At 31.9% G+C, this 23,324-nt stretch overlaps 1 protein-coding gene across 15 annotated transcripts in view; it reads left to right on the plus strand.

The window, feature by feature from the left end:
* The window catches only part of LOC143057396 (3',5'-cyclic-AMP phosphodiesterase 4C-like), a 307,472-nt gene extending 295,130 nt beyond the window's left edge, over nucleotides 1–12,342 (plus strand). For all 15 annotated transcript variants that reach the window (XM_076230709.1, XM_076230750.1, XM_076230757.1 and 12 more), the window contains 7 exons: nucleotides 1,844–2,046; nucleotides 2,985–3,083; nucleotides 6,010–6,174; nucleotides 6,719–6,818; nucleotides 7,886–8,163; nucleotides 9,179–9,361; nucleotides 9,755–12,342. In XM_076230709.1, the coding sequence (XP_076086824.1) occupies nucleotides 1,844–2,046; nucleotides 2,985–3,083; nucleotides 6,010–6,174; nucleotides 6,719–6,818; nucleotides 7,886–8,163; nucleotides 9,179–9,361; nucleotides 9,755–10,027 (1,301 nt within the window). In that variant the 3' untranslated portion in view covers nucleotides 10,028–12,342. The remainder of the gene's footprint in view (nucleotides 1–1,843; nucleotides 2,047–2,984; nucleotides 3,084–6,009; nucleotides 6,175–6,718; nucleotides 6,819–7,885; nucleotides 8,164–9,178; nucleotides 9,362–9,754) is intronic.
* Nucleotides 12,343–23,324: the final 10,982 nt, after the last annotated feature.

Below are 23,324 nucleotides of genomic sequence, written 5' to 3' on the forward strand. Positions count from 1 at the left end.
ATAAAAGGGGTTCGTAAGATAAAGACCAGTTTCATAAGCTGGAAAAAACTGGATCTACAGTCTAGAAATTAGTACATAAAGTCTTATGCCTTTACTCACACAAGGAAATAGGAATGCCGAACAATGATTGCCTTTACATTATGGTACCTTATGTTAGGTCAAAATATTTTACATAACTAATAACAATAAATAAAAGGAACTACATGTACATGTACTAATTTCAATTATGACATTTCAGAAGGGGAAACCCCCATTCTGTATTGTATCTAAGAACAAGTTTGCATCTAAGTACTGTCACAGTAAGGACAAGTTGGCAAACAAAAAACAAATATGAAATATCTTTCTATCAGACTACTTAAAAATATAAACAATTGATTTTCAAGATGAATATTGATAGATTATTCATAAATAACTTCAACTTATAAATATATAAAGAAATGTCCTATTTAATACCAGTTTATATTATCAAAAGATGATTTTTGGGGGCTGTTGACTAGGCTGTTATCTCCTTTAGCTCCCAAATTTTTGGTGCAGAAAAGTTTAAAATAAACAGAACAAGATGTTCATTAAATTATTGAATGAAACAGGGCTGTGTCTACAAATTACATGTAGTATTATGTATATCTCACAACAGTGATTCATCTTTTTTGTCTTCGTATATTGGTATCACTTACATGGCTTTCAGTTGTAAAATGCACAGAATTAATGCATGAAAACAAGTATTTAGTTGTAAAATTTGTGACTTTTGTGTGCTAAGTAAGTTTTTATTCTAACATCTCCATCTGTTGACATTTAGAGGTGTTGACAGGAAACATAAAGACAGGTAATTTAATGAGGTTACAAATTAATTACATGTACAACATAGAAATCAGCAAGGATGAAACATAAGCGGACTTATAATATATGTACAGGAAATGGATTAAACTGCTGACATAAATGTATCTTGTTACTAACTAGTTTAACCACCTTATCTTGTAGTACTCAAGGTTTACGTGGAAAAAAGTGGGTAGTCAAAAAAAATAGTGTTAGGTTTTAACAAAACTATTTTAAAAATCAGAATTCTATGATTCTTTTTTTATTCATTTGAAGGTCTTACCTTTCTTTACTGAGAAGGCTAATGTATTTTCATTTTAAAAAATAAAACTATCAAACTTATGTAAAGTGTCATAGTTAAAGAGGTAAACAATAAAATAAAAAACAAATTGTGTCAGCTATATATCCTATTGCCAAGATGGAAACTGTTACACATTTGTTTTGGCATAAAGATGTCGCCTATTCATATAAAACTGTGCATAGAATTTTCATTAAATAAAATTCTACTTCATGTTGGTAGTAAACTTACTATATATAAACTTCATATCTACATTAATGCAAGTTAAAAAAATGTAAGCGAACATAAAATTGACATGGGAATCTCTACCTCCTGTGTATTAATGTATTGTATGATTGTAAAATTGAGGGAGACCAAAACAAATACTTGGCACACTCTTATTGTTGGTATGATTTTGGCAGATTGAATAGGAATTAATGAAAACTTCTCAGGATAATAGATAGAAGATTCATTTCTCCTGCCATGTAAACAATGTAAAATTGGTCATGAAAATGTCACCTTAACAGACGACAAGGCGACAGCTGAGAAATGCTGCCATAAATAAAAAAATATATAATCCTAAAATAGTATGAAGGACACACATTTATTACCTTACAAAATTAAGTCATAATGAAAGCAAATAAAATTTCAAGATAGCAAAGTAGGTAATGAGATGATGGTATTTCTACACCTTCTTAGATTTGAAATCTTTCTGTTATTCATTTATCTGATAGAGAACTTCCTCTGTTACAGATAAGCAGCAAGAACTTGATTTACCAACAGTTAAAGTAGATGAACCTCAAGTCAAAAGGAAAGAAGAAGAACCACAGAAAGACTCAAAGAAGAGTCCTATGACCCAGATTATTGGGGTTCGCAAAATGAAGCATGCGAACAGTTTTACTGGAATTGTACCTAAATATGGCGTAGAACCAACAAATGCTGACCTTTTGGCACAGGTATTTATATTCTTCTTTTAAAAAATGGATAAATGGCAGACTTTTTACTGCAAAAACATCACATGCTGAACTTTTGGCATAGATATTTATACTATGTAAAAAACCAAGAAAAAATCCAAACTTTACATTTATATGATTAATTGCAATGTGTTTACTTGCTACTATTTAAAATAAACCTAAATTTTTTAAAAACATACTACATTGATTACTAATAGAAAAGAAATTTGAATTTTAGGCAACATGTGTTTTATCTATATATTGTGGAATTATTGTATTTTAAAATTAGTTCAAGTTGGTAGTAAAAATAATACTTATTATTGTGGCAACATTTGTGAGGAATAAATATTACATATTGATATCATATACATACCACAGTATTGGTCTTATAATGTAGTACCAAAGTCAAGGACAATTGCTAAGGGTTATATATGTGTCAATATACTTTGTTACAAAAGAAATGACTAGTGCATTTTAAATTTGTGTTTGGATAAGTATTAAGTACAAAGCCTGAAGTAAAAGTATGATTTGAATTGTCTGTCAATGGGTCCCGTAGGTAAATCAAATATATGTAATGACGTAAATACTGACCTAATTTTGTACAGTTAAATACTTGCTTTATTCATAATGTAATTTGTTAATTACTTTTAAATCTTTAAATCAATATTGAAGGTTAAATGATATTGCTGTATTAGTGACTTCTATCAAATTTCCCTGTTATATACTTTGGTCAATATTTGCATTGGAAACCATGTCACTGTGATGCACATCTTGGTAACTTGGTTAATTAGTAATAAAATGCACCAGGTTACGACTGGTTGACATTTGATGGTTGACAGTGTCTCATTATTTTGATAATTAGATATTCAACAGTTACATGTTCAATAACAATATTAAAATGTTATGTTTAAGCAATAAAGAGTACATATTTATATTTTCAGACTTTAACTGATATTAATAAATGGGGTGCTGATGTCTTTAAAATTGCTGAATACTCTGGGAATCGACCTCTAACCTGTACTACTTACAAAATATTTCAGGTAGGTTATTACTCTGGTCAGAACTGACCACTTACCATGACCATGCTTACTTATATACCATTATCCTCAATATTTCATTAAGGCTATCTTTGTACCCTTTCCCCACTGCAGAAATAGGCTTGCCTTAACAGGGTATTACATTCATTCATCATAGTCTGAATAACACATAGTATTATGAAATATGCTGAAACCGATTGATATCAGCCAGGATTGCTGTAGTAAATATTTTTCCTTAAAGAAAGTTATTAATTACCGTTGTATAGTCCTTGATCATGACTTCAGTCTAACTTATTGGAAATTTTGGTTAACCTGTATCTATATTAATGTGTCTAGTGATTTATTATTGTTGACGTCAGTTTCCATTGTCTTGAGTTTCTCTTGGTATTAACTTGTGATTGAAACGTTTTTTGCTGCTGTACTGATATTCCCTTAGATAATTAAACTCTATGAATGAATCAAAATTTTCTAAAACATGCCAAGAAGTTTGGCAGCTTCTGTAAGATTTCATGAATTAATGTTTTAAAATTTGGCAGTTTTTCCAAGAGAAATTAAAGATATGTGAGAGATGATAGAAGCAAACTCCAAATCATCAGATAAGAAAACAGAAAAATCCTGGTTATGTAAAAAATGTGTATTAAAATCATCCTACAAATTATTATCAAAAGATATTCCATTAATATCAAAATATATTGAATTATACAAATGAGCTGAACTTTTTCATTAAGGAGACTTAATGTAAAATAAAGAAGAGTACATTTCACTTTGTTTTCTGAGAAGTCATGTAAAAATATGTTAAATGTATTTTCTAACAGAAAATCAGGTTTTTTTTTACCTTAATATTATATCATAAACCAAAATATGATGAAAAAGGTCTGACTTGTTTAAGATTAGGTTATTGGTTTCTTTCTGGAACTAGTTCATGTAAGATTACAAGATAAGACAAACCCTAAATGATAAAACTACAAGATACTAAAAGTGCTAATGAATAGTTAATGATTTTACAGGATGGCAATACAAAAAAGATCTTTTTTAAACCTTTACATCCCTTCACTAATTTGAATAAGGCTTGGTGTAGAAACATGAGGTTAGATCATTTGATACTGACGTCAGTATTGATCTGTTATCAGTGTGACCAGAAAGTCAGTGATTTTGGCATAACCAGCGGAGTCATTTAGTACCTGAGGAAATACCATGCTGTAATTGACAGTCTGTTCTCTCTTATCACTAATTGACATATAATAAATTCAAAACAATAATTTATACAAGATCATCATGTTCTGGTAATAAGCCATGAGGAATTATACATTTCATCATATTGCTCCTTGTAATACGTTGTCACGATTTTTCCACACTATAATAGTACATTGCCTCCTAAGTAAACGATAAAACCAAGTCATTTACTCTGAGTACATTTTAGCTTCCAAGAAGGCAAAATCATGACTTACTTGATATATAATTATTAATTAAATGATACTTTGATAGGTCATTGTCAGATAGAATACATGATAATTGGAAATAAAGACGAGCTGCAGGGATGTGATGTCATTGACACATCGGTCATCTACATTAATTACTCGCATAATGCCTTTGTTGTTGACCAGCATGACTGGACACAACTTCTAATACTTTGAGTATTAACACTCATGTTTATACCTGATTAAAATTTAACACTTAAAGTGCTATAGTTCTTATTGGTGCCAAAACATTTTAATGTTCTTAGCATCATTGTTTTTTTTTCTTGATTTATTTAATTTAAGTTCATTAAACTTTATCAAATTGTTGGTAAAAACAATGACCTTTAAGTATGTTTAATATTTTTGCAGGAACAAGACTTACTAAGTATGTTTAATATTTTTGCAGGAACGAGACTTACTAAGTATGTTTAATATTTTTGCAGGAACGAGACTTACTAAGTATGTTTAATATTTTGACAGGAACGAGACTTACTAAGTATGTTTAATATTTTTACAGGAACGAGACTTACTAAGTATGTTTAATATTTTTACAGGAACGAGACTTACTAAGTATGTTTAATATTTTTGCAGGAACGAGACTTACTAAGTATGTTTAATATTTTGACAGGAACGAGACTTACTAAGTATGTTTAATATTTTTACAGGAACGAGACTTACTAAGTATGTTTAATATTTTTACAGGAACGAGACTTACTAAGTATGTTTAATATTTTTGCAGGAACGAGACTTACTAAGTATGTTTAATATTTTTGCAGGAACGAGACTTACTAAGTATGTTTAATATTTTTGCAGGAACGAGACTTACTAAGTATGTTTAATATTTTGACAGGAACGAGACTTACTAAGTATGTTTAATATTTTTACAGGAACGAGACTTACTAAGTATGTTTAATATTTTTACAGGAACGAGACTTACTAAGTATGTTTAATATTTTTGCAGGAACGAGACTTACTAAGTATGTTTAATATTTTTACAGGAACGAGACTTACTAAGTATGTTTAATATTTTTGCAGGAACGAGACTTACTAAGTATGTTTAATATTTTTGCAGGAACGAGACTTACTAAGTATGTTTAATATTTTGACAGGAACGAGACTTACTAAGTATGTTTAATATTTTGACAGGAACGAGACTTACTAAGTATGTTTAATATTTTTACAGGAACGAGACTTACTAAGTATGTTTAATATTTTTGCAGACTTACTAAGTATGTTTAATATTTTTGCAGGAACGAGACTTACTAAGTATGTTTAATATTTTTGCAGGAACGAGACTTACTAAGTATGTTTAATATTTTGACAGGAACGAGACTTACTAAGTATGTTTAATATTTTTGCAGGAACGAGACTTACTAAGTATGTTTAATATTTTTGCAGGAACGAGACTTACTAAGTATGTTTAATATTTTTACAGGAACGAGACTTACTAAGTATGTTTGATATTTTTACAGGAACGAGACTTACTAAGTATGTTTAAGATTCCTGCTACCACACTGTTGAACTACCTGATGCATTTAGAAGATCACTATCACCGTGACAACCCATATCATAATTCTACACATGCTGCTGATGTCACACAATCTACACATGTGTTACTGTCCTCGCAGGCATTAGACGTAAATATTTATTTTTATTTTATTTTTTTTGGGGGGGGAGGGGGGTGTTTTTAAGCTGGCAAAATGTTCAGAACACATCTTCAAACTGGCATACTTGATTGAATACTCTTTTTTTCTATAGTTTTACTCTATCAGTGAAGTTCGTGCCATACATACCACATCAAACTATATATGACATACAATCTGGACGTTTATCATGTACAGTAAACATATGAAATATTATTACACTATATGAGGTAATATATCTATCATCTTAGGTTCACTTGAAACAAATTGTAGGTAACTGACCAAGTTAAATCCTTACTGGTACACTGCCTGTAGCCTTGGTAGCTAAGGTTGTTGAACTTTTGTCACACCCTAATTAGAAAATTTCACCAGGTAAAAAACATTGAAAGACCAATCCTTATTTATTTGCATACATTTCTATACTGAAGAAGACTTAAAACAGCAATTAAAGATTTTGATTTCCATTTTGTGTATTATATAAACAGTATTTAAATGTATAATTTTTGTCATATGTCATAAGTAAGTTCTTTGTTTTCAGAATGTGTTCACAGATCTTGAAGTTTTAGCGGCCATTTTTGCAAGTGCTATACATGACGTAGATCATCCTGGGCTTACAAATCAGTATTTAGTTCACACAGGTAAGGACAATGGTCATTGGCGTGTTTAATTAACATACTGTCATAGGTGCCACTCTTGTGAAGTAGCCCTAAAGTGGCACTAAATAGTGGCATTAAAACAACAACAACAATCATCTTAATTTAACTCCAGAGTGTGACAAACTTTTATATTAGTAATTTATGGTCTTTCTTCTTACTTTCTACTTGAAATTTGTAATAATGAGAGATGGTTTCATATTGGAAATTGACCTCTTTACTGATATCTGCAGATGATTTGAATATTCAAAATTTAGTCCACTAAACACACCATTCAAAAAGTGATCGTAAGACAGGAGGAAACATCCGGCAAAACATTTATCACAAAGATTCTACTCTTACAGACACAACACATCAAATTAGCATTTCAAAGTACATTTTTTGTTTGCTGTCAACAGATTTTCCCATTATTTATTTACATCATTATACTTTACTGATTATAGATGAGTTCATATATCAATCATTTTTAGTTCAGTTGTACTTTGTATTGATTGTATTTCTACTTGCGTAAAGAAGTTGGGATTAATGTGCAAATTAAATTCTCTGATGTCATAGTTTTCATTTGAGAAAGATTAATATAATCTTTTAATATACTTACAAGAATTATATGATGATGATACAAAAAATTATCGTACTGAAATACTGTACATCAGAAGTAAGATTAGAAAATAAAATTCAATTAATAATTAAATTAAGCACAAGAATTGGATAAGAACACAAATTGGTAACAAAAAAGAGAAGGCTATAGCTCTATATCACCAAAATTAAAAGTACAGAAAAAAAGACAACTGTGATCAAGTATTACATATAAAAGTAAAAAGTGTGGTATGATTGCCAATAAGACAACTCTTCACAAGAGACAAAATGACATAGAAATTGGGAATTTAAGGTCACAGTAAGGCCTTCAAAAATGAGCAAAAGCCATACATGCTTGCTATAATTATATGTATTTCCTTATTAAGAAAGATTTTATTTTTATTTTTAGAAATGTCTATGTAGCAAAATATGTTTGAATGTTTTATGTCTCTCAGTCTTACATCTATTTATTTCAGGTTCAGAACTAGCACTGATGTATAACGATGAGTCTGTTTTAGAAAACCATCACCTCGCTGTAGCATTCAAACTTTTACAAGAAGACAATTGTAACATTTTCCTCAATTTAAGTGATAAACAACGTCAGACATTAAGAAAAATGGTAATCGATATGGTGTTAGCTACAGACATGTCAAAACACATGAGTCTATTAGCAGACTTGAAAACAATGGTAGAAACAAAAAAAGTGGCAGGATCGGGTGTGCTTATGTTGGATAATTATACAGATAAAATACAGGTAAATAAAACTTAATGACTGTATCAAAGGCCAGATTTATCCAGTCACTCCTGCTTACAACAGAAAAATGAAATCTAAGAAGTTGGTGTCCAGGGAACTAATAAATGACTAGCTTACGTAATTTCGTGTATTGTATGATTATAACACATTTAAAAGTATTAAAGAATGTTATCACCTTTGACACCGAATATCTCATGACTTAAAATAATAATATGATAATATAAGGACAATTTTTATGATGATTGCTTTATCATGTTTATTGCTTTACTTCCATTGACAAACATTTCATGCATATTTACATGTTAAATTTAAAGCATTGTATGTTCATGAAAAGGAAGTAAATTGTTCTCTATGCAGTAAGTGGTACAATGCACTAGAAGCCAATGTTTATCACAGTTTGGTCAGTGGTTTCATTATTGGTTAATCTTCATGTCATGTGACTAGATCAGTTTGGTCAGTGGTTTCATTATTGGTTAATCTTCATGTCATGTGACTAGATCAGTTTGGTCAGTGGTTTCATTATTGGTTAATCTTCATGTCATGTGACTAGATCAGTTTGGTCAGTGGTTTCATTATTGGTTAGTCTTCATGTCATGTGACTAGATCAGTTTGGTCAGTGGTTTTATTATTGGTTAATCTTCCTGTCATGTGACTAGAGTATACAAGTTTTATAACAACTGTACTGCACAAGTCCTCATTTCTATTGAGTTATTTGATAATAGGACAGAGATAATGGCTCTTAATTTCTTTCGGGTTTTCTATAATATACAAGTATTATGAAAACTGATACTGCTATAAATAATTTATTAATGATTTATACAACTGGACATGATACACTTTTTTGTTTCACTTTATCTTAAAATTACAAATAAATTTTTATAGAAAGTACAAAGGAATTAGATTTGATTTTATTAATAAATAGGCATGTATAACTAAAGTTGTAATTGAAGTAAATGCTGATTTTCAAACAGTTAACTTAATGGAATTTATTATAAACTAATTATTTAATTTTTAGGTGTTACAAAATATGGTCCATTGTTCAGATCTGAGTAACCCCACCAAACCAATTGAGATTTACAAGAAATCAGTTGATCGACTGATGGAAGAATTCTTCCAGCAAGGAGATAAAGAAAGAGAACGTGGTATGGATATCAGTCCGATGTGTGACCGACATAATTCTACGATAGAAAAGTCACAAGTAAGAAATCCTTCAATCTATCACTCAAAATGATCACTTGGATATAAGTGTTTACAAAACCTAATCATATTGACCACTTGATTGCTAGATTGTAATTGATATATCTAATGAGAAATTCATATTGAGGACAATTTAATTTGACTCCTTATAGTGCATACATGTGCTTGTTAGTCCCATTGCTAAGAAAATATCTCCTGAATAAAAAACAAGTACAGAGGATCATTGTGTTATACAGTATATACCAAAACAAACCAGAATTATCATTTAAAAAAAGCAAAACTAACAGATGTCATGTGAGAAAAATAACAATTTGGCTTAAAGTTAAAAAAAAAAAAAGTTTGTATTTATACATTTGCAGCTGATATTATATATATATAATTTTATGATTAACAGGTTGGTTTTATAGACTATATAGTGCACCCTTTGTGGGAGACATGGGCAGATTTAGTGTTTCCCGATGCTCAAGAAATATTAGACACTTTAGAGGACAATAGAGATTGGTATCAAAGCATGATTCCAGTAAGTCCGTCAGCAAGTTTCTCAACACGGAAACGGAACTCAGATAAAGAAGAGGAAACAAAATTTCAGTTTGATATGGACGAAGTTAAAGACAATAATTGTGATAGTGCTCAGACTTTAAAGGTTTCTACGCCAAAGACGCATTAGTTTTATGTGATATTTTGTTTTAAGGGAGAGCACTCTGTGATTATTTATTTTTTCTTGGGTTGTTATTTGCGTTTAGGTGCTCAGGGAACTTGCAGTACCCAATGAAAACTGAACGAAAACTTAATTTGCTGATTTTGCAACGAAACATGCAAGACTTATTTATTTGCCATTGTATTTGTTTTTCTGAATTTTTAAAATATGTTTGAAGGTCAGCTTCAAAGCTCTTCCTTTATTGCATCAATTTCATTCTATACTTTCTCTCTTTGTGTACTATGTAGGTTGTCTTCCAGAAAATTATATTTACTGCTCTGCTGAAACGATTTATTTTTAAAAATAAAAATAAAAGTTAATATAAGAATAATAGCAAGAGTACTAAAGCTTTTTTCTTTTCTTTTTTTATCATGATTTATTTTTATTTTAAATTCTTCCATTGATGTTGAAAAGTTTAGAATTTTTTTATTATATTTTTACTTTTCTTGTTGTGACTTTAATCTATTTAAAAAAGTTGAACAAGAAATTTATTTTAAAATTTTTAATAAAATTATCTCCATTTTACTTACTGGTGTAATGGGGAGATAAAAACCTGAAAAGGTGGAGAAAATTGTTTAGCAAGGGAGATAAATTTATCTTCAACAAGAGAAGATAACTCATCTGTGATCTCATATCAAATTTTATCTGTAAATAACGGAAATGTATTTAATTTTTTGCATTATTTATAAATATGTAAATATAATACAGTTTATTATGTAAGCATTATTCATTGTTTGAAGATAGCCATGACATCTGACCAGTACTAATATATCTGTTGTCAGTGTATTTATTATATTCTAGGATTTACATAGAAAAGTTAGCATTTAGGTACACTTCCCCATACAAATAAGAGAATATGAAAATTCAGCTATGGACCAGCAACTAAATCAACTTTTTTGGTGTTTTTTTTTTATAAGATATCTGGTGATTGATTGAAATTTCTCCTTTTGGCTTTAATTTTTAAATTCAATCGAGTTACTGCTTATTTTAAAAGCATACTCAGCATGGTTTGGAATCTATTTTCAAGGCTGTTTCGTCCATCATTTATGCAAAAGACTTTTCAGAATGACCTGTAGTTATACTCAGATACTTGTAGTTATTTGTTTCCCCAAAAAAACAGAATAATAATAATTAGCCATAGTATGTCTGTCAATCATTGATAAATTAAATTTCAATCATAAAAAGTGATTTTCATTTATAATTAATTGTGTGAAGATAGATTTTGTTTGGCTCAGTGTTAGAAAAATAAGAAAAGAAAGCCATTTGATGTGTACAATTATGCATGTTGTTAAGCTTAAAAAAGAATATATACATTTTACATGTGTTATATGAACAGCTGATACTTGTGGACATACAATTTATGCAAATTACCTTCACCTTTCGACAGGTATCTTTTTAATGTATTTTTTCAACATAAATCAATGTTAAAGGTACCATTTCCTCTGTTATTCTCATAAAACCTCCATGGGAAAAACAGTACAATATTAACCACTTTAATATGATTGGGTAGACACGATATTTTTCATTACTGGTAAACACTTTAGTGCAATATTTGATCATCGTCATATGTAATATAATATTCATTGTTATTGATAAGCTACAGCAGTAATTCCCGGGTATGTACAGTGTGTCCCAGGTTGTGAGGAAAGTCATTTTCTTTGCAATAGTTTCTCCACTGACAATTTTGGTCTACTGTACAGGACAGATTTTTATATGTAACATACTATGTTAATGAATTTATTCATTGTTAGTTACCAAAATCTATTGATTTTAGTGCTAATTAAATTCAGCATTTTGTTAGATATTTATATATGCAGTTTATGCATAGTAATATCAAACATGTTTAAATTTAAGAAGTTACTATTTCAAAAAAAGTGCTGACAAGAAAAAACTAAATCTTGTACAGTTTTCCAAAATTTCATGGAGATTTCAACAATATGTTTTATTACGATATTTCTTGTTAGAGATAACGAGTGGCATTATATAAAAATACTGATCTATTTATTGTTAGATTAGATAAACAGAATTGATTGGTCAAGTTTTTCCATACCATTCCGGTCATGTATTAGATAGAATTGTATTTGTACACATTAATATAGGTAGAGATAACTACAATTTTATATCTAGAGGTAGATAAACAGGCTGGTTACAGTTTTCTGAATCAGAAAAGTGTTTGAACATCTCTATAGAAATCCAAACAGCTCTGTGATACTGATTAAAACATTCAGTAGATGTTGTTGCTGAACTCAACATTTATACATAAACAATAAACAAATTTAAGACTGCATTCTTTTTATTTATTTCTTTAAGAAATGAAATATTCTTAGTAGAAGGTATATATGTGGTAGATGGTCACGACACAGTGTCCAATAGGCCAGTTCTGGGATACGGTTTTCAGACGAATCTGTCATGTGACTTCCATCACCACAAGACAAAAATGTATGCATAGAAATTTCCAACACATGTTGAGCAAACGGGTGAAAAAGTTTTATTTTATACTGCACAAAATATTTGGGAAATTTAAATCTAAAAGATTGGTCACCCTCCCTCAGTCATACGGCAATCACGATTATGTACTTACAGAACATTAATTATTTCTATACTACCCTACAAAATGACGATAATGAAAGTGCTGGAAACTTTTAATAGAGCAGGGATACAGGCGCACCTTCTTTCTGGTAAATGACGTCATAAAGGCGTGCGAAATTGATCTTTTCCGGTGAAAGACATGATTCCAGATATGACCTATTTTGACAAAAAATATGATTTGCCATTGTGAACCTAATGTAGCATCAATCCAATAGCACTTGTGCATGACAGATCTATCAGCAGTTGATATAATATTTCATCACAAAGGGTTGCTACTTATAAGAAAGCTTTTGAATCAAGGATTATGAAAGTTGTGTCCCTGATGAACAGTTATGTTCTAATTATTGTAGCCGTACATATCACCCTTTTCTTGTTGATGACATCAACTTGTTTGTATGGAAGCATGATGGGTACCAATAGTGGTGACCTATTGTAGCACCTAAGGTTTTATTTATGGTGGTTGTTTTGCCCTTTCATCAAAGTTTTCTGTATACAACTTGTAGACTGTTACTTGTCTTTTTATCTATGTTTGACCATTGTATTTTGGCTCTTTTTCAACATTCAGCTTTTGATTGTGAATAGATAAGCCATGACATATTCACTGACCGAACATAGTGTCAGATACATCTGTGCACATTTTGAGGGTACAAGTTGTCTGAAAGAAAAATAAAGGGTTTTCTCATCTATTATGGATGTGAAATGTGTGACAGGTTGTTTATACAAGAAATGTTTCCATTGATATATGGAAATTATCTCTGCATAGTTCCATTTGGGAAATATTTTTATAAAGATTCTCTTAGAGGCAAACTATCACTTTTTGATTGATTGTCAAACCATCATCAGCACTGCAATTATTACCTAAAGATTAGAAGGAGGAAAAAAACAAAAGAATAAAACACTGAACTTTAAGTAAAGTATGCAGCTGTGTCAAAATGAACACTTAAAACCATAACCGTCACTCAGTCAGATATTGAGTTAACAATATAGAGATATATCATGGAACAAACTATTAACACCTAAACATGCAAACAGATAAATAAATATATATTTACCGTGTCACAAATAACAAACACTTAGACAGCAACATATAAAGAAAAGATAAATATCTTGTCACATAACACAACCGTCTAGACAGCATCACAGAAAATGAAAAGATATACACCATGCCACAACACCTATACGGGTACACATAAACAAAGATATATACCATGAGACAAATTACAAACACCTAGATGGGTACACATCAACAAAGATACATACCATAAAAAACTCACATAAACTGGTACACATAAACCATAAAAACATACCATGAAACAAATCACAAACACTTAGACAGGTATACATAAAGAGAGACATACCATAAAACAAATCACAAACAGCTAGACAGGTACACATAAACATAAGATACATACTGTGAGAAAAATCACAAACACCTAGACAAATACACTTAAACAGAAATACAAACCATGAGACAAATCACAAACACCTAGACAGGTACACATAAACATAAGATACATACTATGAGAAAAATCACAGACACTTGGATGGGTACACATAAACATGAGATACCTACTATGAGAAAAATCACAAACCCTTGGACAGATATACATAAACATAAGATACATACTGTGCGAAAAATCATAAACACTTGGATGGGTACACATATACATAAGATACATACTATGAGAAAAATCACAAACACCTAGACGGTTACACATAAACATAAGATACATACTATGAGAAAAATCACAAATACCTAGACAGGTACACATAAACAGAGATACATACCACAAGACAAATCACAAACACCTAGACAGGTACACATAAACAGAGATACAAACCATGAGACAAATCACAAACACCTAGACAGGTACACATAAACAGAGATACAAACCATGAGACAAATCACAAACACCTAGACAGGTACACATAAACATAAGATACAAACCATGAGACAAATCACAAACACCTAGACAGGTACACATAAACATGAGATACATACTATAAGAAAAATCACGAACACTTGGAAGGGTTCACATAAACATAAGATACATACTATGAGAGAAATCACAAACACCTGGACGGGTACACATAAACATAAGATACATACTATGAGAAAAATCACAAATACCTAGACAGGTACACATAAACATGAGATACATACTATAAGAAAAATCACAGACACTTGGATGGGTACACATAAACATGAGATACCTACTATGAGAAAAATCACAAACCCTTGGACGGATATACATAAACATAAGATACATACTGTGCGAAAAATCATAAACACTTGGATGGGTACACATATACATAAGATACATACTATGAGAAAAATCACAAACACCTAGACGGGTACACATAAACATAAGATACATACTATGAGAAAAATCACAAATACCTAGACAGGTACACATTAACAGAGATACATACCACAAGACAAATCACTAACACCTAGACAGGTACACATAAACATAAGATACAAACCATGAGACAAATCACAAACACCTAGACAGGTACCCATAAACATGAGATACATACTATGAGAAAAATCACGAACACCTAGACAGGTACACATAAACATAAGATACATACTATGAGAAAAATCACAAACACCTAGACAGGTACACATAAACATAAGATACAAACCATGAGACAAATCACAAACACCTGGACGGGTACACTTAAACATGAGATACATACTATGAGAAAAATCACAAATACCTAGACAGGTACACATAAACATGAGATACATACTATAAGAAAAATCACGAACACTTGGAAGGGTTCACATAAACATAAGATACATACTATGAGAAAAATCACAAATACCTAGACAGGTACACATAAACATAAGATACATACTATGAGAAAAATCACAAACACCTAGACAGGTACACATAAACATAAGATACAAATCATGAGACAAATCACAAACACCTGGACGGGTACACTTAAACATGAGATACATACTATGAGAAAAATCACAAATACCTAGACAGGTACACATAAACATGAGATACATACTATAAGAAAAATCACGAACACTTGGAAGGGTTCACATAAACATAAGATACATACTATGAGAAAAATCACAAATACCTAGACAGGTACACATAAACATAAGATACATACTATGAGAAAAATCACAAACACCTAGACAGGTACACATAAACATAAGATACAAACCATCAGACAAATCACAAACACCTGGACGGGTACACATAAACATAAGATACATACTATGAGAAAAATCACAAATACCTAGACAGATACACATCAACAGAGATACATACTATGAGAAAAATCACAAACACCTAGACAGGTACACTTAAACATGAGATACATACAATAAAACAAATCACAAACACCTAGACAGATACACATAAACATAAGATACATACCATGAGACAAATCACAAACACCTAGACAGGTACACATAAACAAAGATACATACCATGAGACAAATCACAAACACCTAGACAGGTACACATAAACATAAGATACATACCATGAGACAAATCACAAACACCTAGACAGGTACACATAAACAAAGATACATACCATGAGACAAATCACAAACACCTGGACAGGTACACATTAACAGAGATACATACCATAAGACAAATCACAAACACCTAGACAGGTACACATAAACATAAGATACATACTATGAGAAAAATCACAAACACTTAGACAGGTACACATAAACAGAGATACAAACCATGAGACAAATCACAAACACCTTGACGGGTACACATAAACATAAAATACATACTATGAGAAAAATCAAAAACATCTACACAGGAACACATAAACATGAGATACATACCATGAGACAAATCACAAACACCTGGACAGGTACACATCAACAGAGATACATACCATGAGACAAATCACAAACACCTGGACAGGTACACATAAACAGAGATACAAACCATGAGACAAATCACAAACACCTGGACAGGTACACATAAACAGAGATACATACCATGAGACAAATCACAAACACCTAGACAGGTACACATAAACAGAGATACATACCATGAGACAAATCACAAACACCTAGACAGGTACACATAAACAGAGATACATACCATGAGACAAATCACAAACACCTGGACAGGTACACATAAACAGAGATACATACCATGAGACAAATCACAAACACCTGGACAGGTACACATAAACAGAGATACATACCATGAGACAAATCACAAACACCTGGACAGGTACACATAAACAGAGATACATACCATGAGACAAATCACAAACACCTAGACAGGTACACATAAACAAAGATACATACCATGAGACAAATCACAAACACCTGGACAGGTACACATAAACAGAGATACATACCATGAGACAAATCACAAACACCTAGACAGGTACACATAAACAGAGATACAAACCATGAGACAAATCACAAACACCTGGACAGGTACACATAAACAAAGATACATACCATGAGACAAATCACAAACACCTGGACAGATACACATAAACAGAGATACATACCATGAGACAAATCACAAACACCTGGACAGGTACACATAAACAGAGATACATACCATGAGACAAATCACAAACACCTAGACATGTACACATAAACAGAGATACAAACCATGAGACAAATCACAAACACCTAGACATGTACACATAAACAGAGATACAAACCATGAGACAAATCACAAACACCTGGACAGGTACACATAAACAGAGATACATACCATGAGAAAAATCACAAACACCTAGACAGGTACACATAAACAAAGATACATACCATGAGACAAATCACAAACACCTGGACAGGTACACATAAACAGAGATACATACCATGAGACAAATCACAAACACCTAGACAGGTACACATAAACAGAGATACAAACCATGAGACAAATCACAAACACCTGGACAGGTACACATAAACAAAGATACATACCATGAGACAAATCACAAACACCTGGACAGGTACACATAAACAGAGATACATACCATGAGACAAATCACAAACACCTGGACAGGTACACATAAACAAAGATACATACCATGAGACAAATCACAAACACCTAGACATGTACACATAAACAGAGATACAAACCATGAGACAAATCACAAACACCTAGACAGGTACACATAAACAGAGATACAAACCATGAGACAAATCACAAACACCTAGACAGGTACACATAAACATGAGATACATACCATGAGACAAATCACAAACACCTGGACAGGTACACATAGACATAAGATACATACCATGAGACAAATCACAAACACCTGGACATGTACACATAAACAGAGATACAAACCATGAGACAAATCACAAACACCTAGACAGGTACACATAAACAGAGATACAAACCATGAGACAAATCACAAACACCTAGACAGGTACACATAAACAGAGATACAAACCATGAGACAAATCACAAACACCTGGACAGGTACACATAAACAGAGATACATACCATGAGACAAATCACAAACACCTGGACAGGTACACATAAACAAAGATACATACCATGAGACAAATCACAAACACCTAGACATGTACACATAAACAGAGATACAAACCATGAGACAAATCACAAACACCTAGACAGGTACACATAAACAGAGATACAAACCATGAGACAAATCACAAACACCTAGACAGGTACACATAAACATGAGATACATACCATGAGACAAATCACAAACACCTGGACAGGTACACATAGACATAAGATACATACCATGAGACAAATCACAAACACCTGGACAGGTACACATAAACATAAGATACATACCATGAGACAAATCACAAACACCTGGACAGGTACACATAAACATAAGATACATACCATGTGACTTGATGAGACAAGTCACAAACACAGAAACAAAAAATACATACCATCAATCAAACCATGAGACAAACTTTTGGTCAGGTACACAGATAAAAGATATTTTTCATAATTCACATCCCAAACACCTTGATAGGTAAGCAAACTTGCACGGATCAAAATCAGTTGTTTTGTGACCATTTTCTTTAATTAAAAGATACATTATAACCTGCCTCACTGCAGGCAAAAACAGTTCTAGAAAATGCTCAACTTTACCCTGTCCGAAGGATAACTTTTGTTTTAATTTACTTAGCTTCTTTGAAAGGGAATGATTTAATATTTGGTCTGCAGCTTGATAATGTTGAGTTGTAAAGAGTAACCATCTGCTATGTAGTCGCATCCTGTCTGCCAACAGTTTGAAATTTGACAAAACTCTTTATACAAGGACAATTTTGTCAAAGTTTTCTTGACACCAGAATGAGGGAATGATATTTAGTGCTCCAGTAAACAAGTTAATTCAATAAATAGCATGCATGGTTGACATGATATTTCCATACGCCAAATATAGTAGACCTATTGCATAAAGTATAAGAAAAAAAGACCAAAACACAAAAACTTAACTATAACCACTGAACCATGAAAATGAGGTCAAGGTCAGATGACACCTGCCAGTTGGACATGTATACCTTACAGTCCTTCCATACACCATATATACTAGAACTATTGCTTATAGTATCTGAGATATGGACTTGACCACCAAAAATTAGCCTTGTTCACTGAGGTAGATAAACAGGCTGTTTATCTACCTCAGTGCCCCTTTACACAGCATAGGTTTCTGACACAGAATGAATGTGGTCTAATGAACTTAAAATACTTTTTTTTCCTTTGAGCAATTCACTATGCTGTTGAATATTAATCCTCTCAAAAAAATGTTTGAAGAAATTTTCTTTTTATTTATGAAATCTGAAATGAGAAAAATTTAACCCCCCCCCCCCCATTTTTTTTTTCACATCCCCCTTTCCCTTTTTCCAAAACTGATCTCAATTCAAATTTCTAATGGAGTTTGCAACAATAACTACTCATTTAAATACATCATAAAATATTAAAATGTAACAAAAGGTGCTTGTTATCACTGAATGGTAAAGATTGTTTTAATTTATCAGTTGGTAGTAAAAGTGAATATACATTGTATATTGTATAAAACAATGATTTAAGTTGATTCAACTACTATTCTGGACAAAGAAAGATAACTCCGACCAATTGAAAATTTCTTGCTATTGCACAATATTGTGCAATTAGATATTTCTTGCTATTGCGCAATACTGTGCAATTGAAAATATTTGCTATTGCACAATACTGTGCAATTGAAGATTTCTTCCTATTGCGCAATACTGTGCAATTGAAAATTTCTTGCTATTGCACAATACTGTGCAATTGAAGATTTCTTGCTATTGCTGAATACTGTGCAATTGAAAATTTCTTGCTATTGCACAATACTTAATATAATAATTTTGGATCCTGATTTGAACCAACTTGAAAACTGGGCCCATAATCAAAAATCTAAGTACATGTTTAGATTCAGCATATCAAAAAAGCTCAAGAATTCAATTTTTGTTAAAATCAAACTTAGTTTAATTTTGGACCCTTTGGACTTTAATGTAGACCAATTTGAAAGCGGGACTAAAAATTAAGAATCTACATACACAATAAGATTTGGCATATCAAAGAACCCCAATTATTCAATTTTTGATGAAATCAAACAAAGTTTAATTTGGACCCGATTTGGACCAACTTGAAAACTGGGTCAATAATCAAAAATCTAAGTACATTTTTAGATTCAGCATATCAAAGAACCCCAAGGATTCAATTTTTGTCAAAATCAAACTAAGTTTAATTTTGGACCCTTTGGACCTTAATGTAGACCAATTTGAAAACGGGACCAAAAATTAAGAATCTACATACACAGTTAGATTCGGCATATCAAAGAACCCCAATTATTCAATTTTTGATGAAATCAAACTAAGTTCAATTTTGGACCCTTTGGGCCCCTTATTCCTAAACTGTTGGGACCAAAACTCCCAAAATCAAACTCAACCTTCCTTTAGTGGTCATAAACCTTGTGTTTAAATTTCATAGATTTCTATTTACTTAAACTAAAGTTATGGTGCGAAAACCAAGAATAATGCTTACTTGGGCCCCTTTTTGGCCCCTAATTCCTAAACTGTTCAGACCTCAACTCCCAAAATCAATACCAACCTTCCTTTTGTGGTCATAAACCTTGTGTTTAAATTTCATTGATTTCTATTTACTTAAACTAAAGTTATTGTGCGAAAACCAAGAATAATGTTTATTTGGGCCCTTTTTTGGCCCCTAATTCCTAAACTGTTAGAACCAAAACTCCCAAAATCAATCCCAACCTTCCTTTTGTGGTCATAAACCTTGTGTTAAAATTTCATAGATTTCTATTCACTTTTACTAAAGTTAGAGTGCGAAAACTAAAAGTATTCGGACGATGACGACGACGACGACGCAGACGACAACGCCAACGTGATAGCAATATACGACGAAAAATTAAAATTTTTGCGGTCGTATAAAAAGCACAGACAGAGGTTTCCTTATAAAAGTAGTACAATTTTTAATTGGTTAGGATAAAAAAATCTTTCCACTCCTAATTAGTAAACAAGTGAAAAAGTGACTGATAAATGGAACATACAATCTGTTTCAAGGCAATCTTAAAATACAACTTCTATAATTAAATTACATGAGGAAAATAAATGTTCCATATTTCTTCATAACTCATTTATTAGAGGTTCATTAACAGGTTTTACATGTCATAAAACTATCTCATTCATAACACAACCATACAACTTCCGTTGATGACATCAATTTGTTCAGAAATACATTCATGTATAAAGTAAATATTTCAAACTTTGAATACAAATATAAGTGTAGATTCCAATTATCTTTACAGTGAAAATCACCTACAAGAATATAAACAAAAGTGATTTTATAGAAGCTAAAGTCTCCAATAGTATTGCAACTAGAGGCTCTCAAGAACCTGTATCGCTCACCTGACTCTACTTGGGTTTTTGAAATCATATAAAAAAAGATAAAATTTGGCTACAAAGTAACAACACTTGGCCACCACCTCATTAAGAAAGGAACATTTATGCTATGTTTGATTTCATTCAAATCAGTGGTTCTCTAGAAGAAAACTTTTGTATGCATTTCCCATAGTGTCCTATGTTAAACAAAGTCACCCTACTGGCGGCCATCTTGGATGTTGGATCGGCTACAAAGTAACAACACTTGGTCAGCACCTCATAAGGAACATTCATACTATGTTTGGTTTCATTCCATTCAGTAGTTCTCTAAAAGAAGTCATTTGTATGCATTTCCAATAGGGTCCTATGTTAAACTAAGTCCCCCGCTGGCAGCCATATTAGATGATGGATCGGCTACAAAGTTACAACACTTGATGATCACCTCATAAGGAACATTCATACTATGTTTGGTTTCATTCCATTCAGTGGTTCTCTAAAAGAAGTCATTTGTATGAATTTCCCATAGGGTCCTATGTTAAACTAAGTCCCCCGCTGGCGGCCATCTGGATGACGGATTGGCTACAAAGTAACAACACTTGGTCAGCTTCTCATAAGGAACATTCATGCTATGTTTGGTTTCATTCCATTCAGTGGTTCTATAAAAGAAGACATTTGTATGTATTTCCTATTGGGTCCTATGTTAAACTAAGTCCCCCACTGGTGGCCATCTTGGATGATGGATCGGCTACAAAGTAACAACACTTGGTCATCACCTCATAAGGAACATTCATACTATGTTTGGTTTCATTCCATTCAGTGGTTCTCTATAAGAAGTCATTTGTATGAATTTCCCATAGGGTCCTATGTTAAACTAAGTCCCCACTGGCGGCCATCTTGGATGACGGATCAGCTACAAAGTAACAACACTTGGTCAGCTCCTCATAAGGAACATTCATGCTATGTTTGGTTTCATTCAATTCAGTGGTTCCCTAAAAAAAGACATTTGTATATATTTCCCATTGGGCCCTATGTTAAACTAAGTCCCCCGCTGGTGGCCATCTTGGATGATGGATTGGCTACAAAGTAACAACACTTGGTCAGCACCTCATAAGGAACATTCATGCCATGTTTGGTTTCATTCCATTTAGTGGTTCTCTGGAAGAAGTTTAAAATGTAAAATGTTAACGACGATGACGACGAACACCAGGTGAGCTAAAAAACCTGGTATTTGATATCAAACTTATGTGGTTACAATACTTTCAGTTTTAGAGTGACGTGCATTTGGAATAACCATTCAACATACTTTTGTCCACTATTTTATGTTTTTAATATGTTTATTTTTTTCAGATCTTGCGTAATATTTTGAGCAAAGGTTTACCATTTGATCCTTCATCAAGCCTTTAGTTTGATAATAATCATTCTTTATTAAAAAAGGCACAATATTCTTACCAAATTTTATTGTCAGTAATGTACATGAGGCCCTGACTGACAAAATAATAACAGGGTTAAATTATATCTATGTTAACCTGATTATCACAATAAATATTAGTACATATCCAAAACCATTCCAAAGCCAATAAAAAATACTTCATGAACTTACTGTTAAATCAACTATTTTCATATTACAGACTATGGAGTTTATATTTTATTCAACAGGTAACCTTCTCTTTGGTAAGCCATCCTGGTACTCGGTCTAGTAAGAGTAAAGTAAATAAGTAAAAGCTTTCAATCAGTGCAATTTTTGGGGAAAATAACTGTATTATATTTTTTTTTATATAACCGACTTTTGACTCCAGATTATAT

The sequence above is a fragment of the Mytilus galloprovincialis genome, chromosome 1 (assembly GCF_965363235.1).
Source record: "Mytilus galloprovincialis chromosome 1, xbMytGall1.hap1.1, whole genome shotgun sequence".
Classification (NCBI taxonomy): domain Eukaryota; kingdom Metazoa; phylum Mollusca; class Bivalvia; order Mytilida; family Mytilidae; genus Mytilus; species Mytilus galloprovincialis.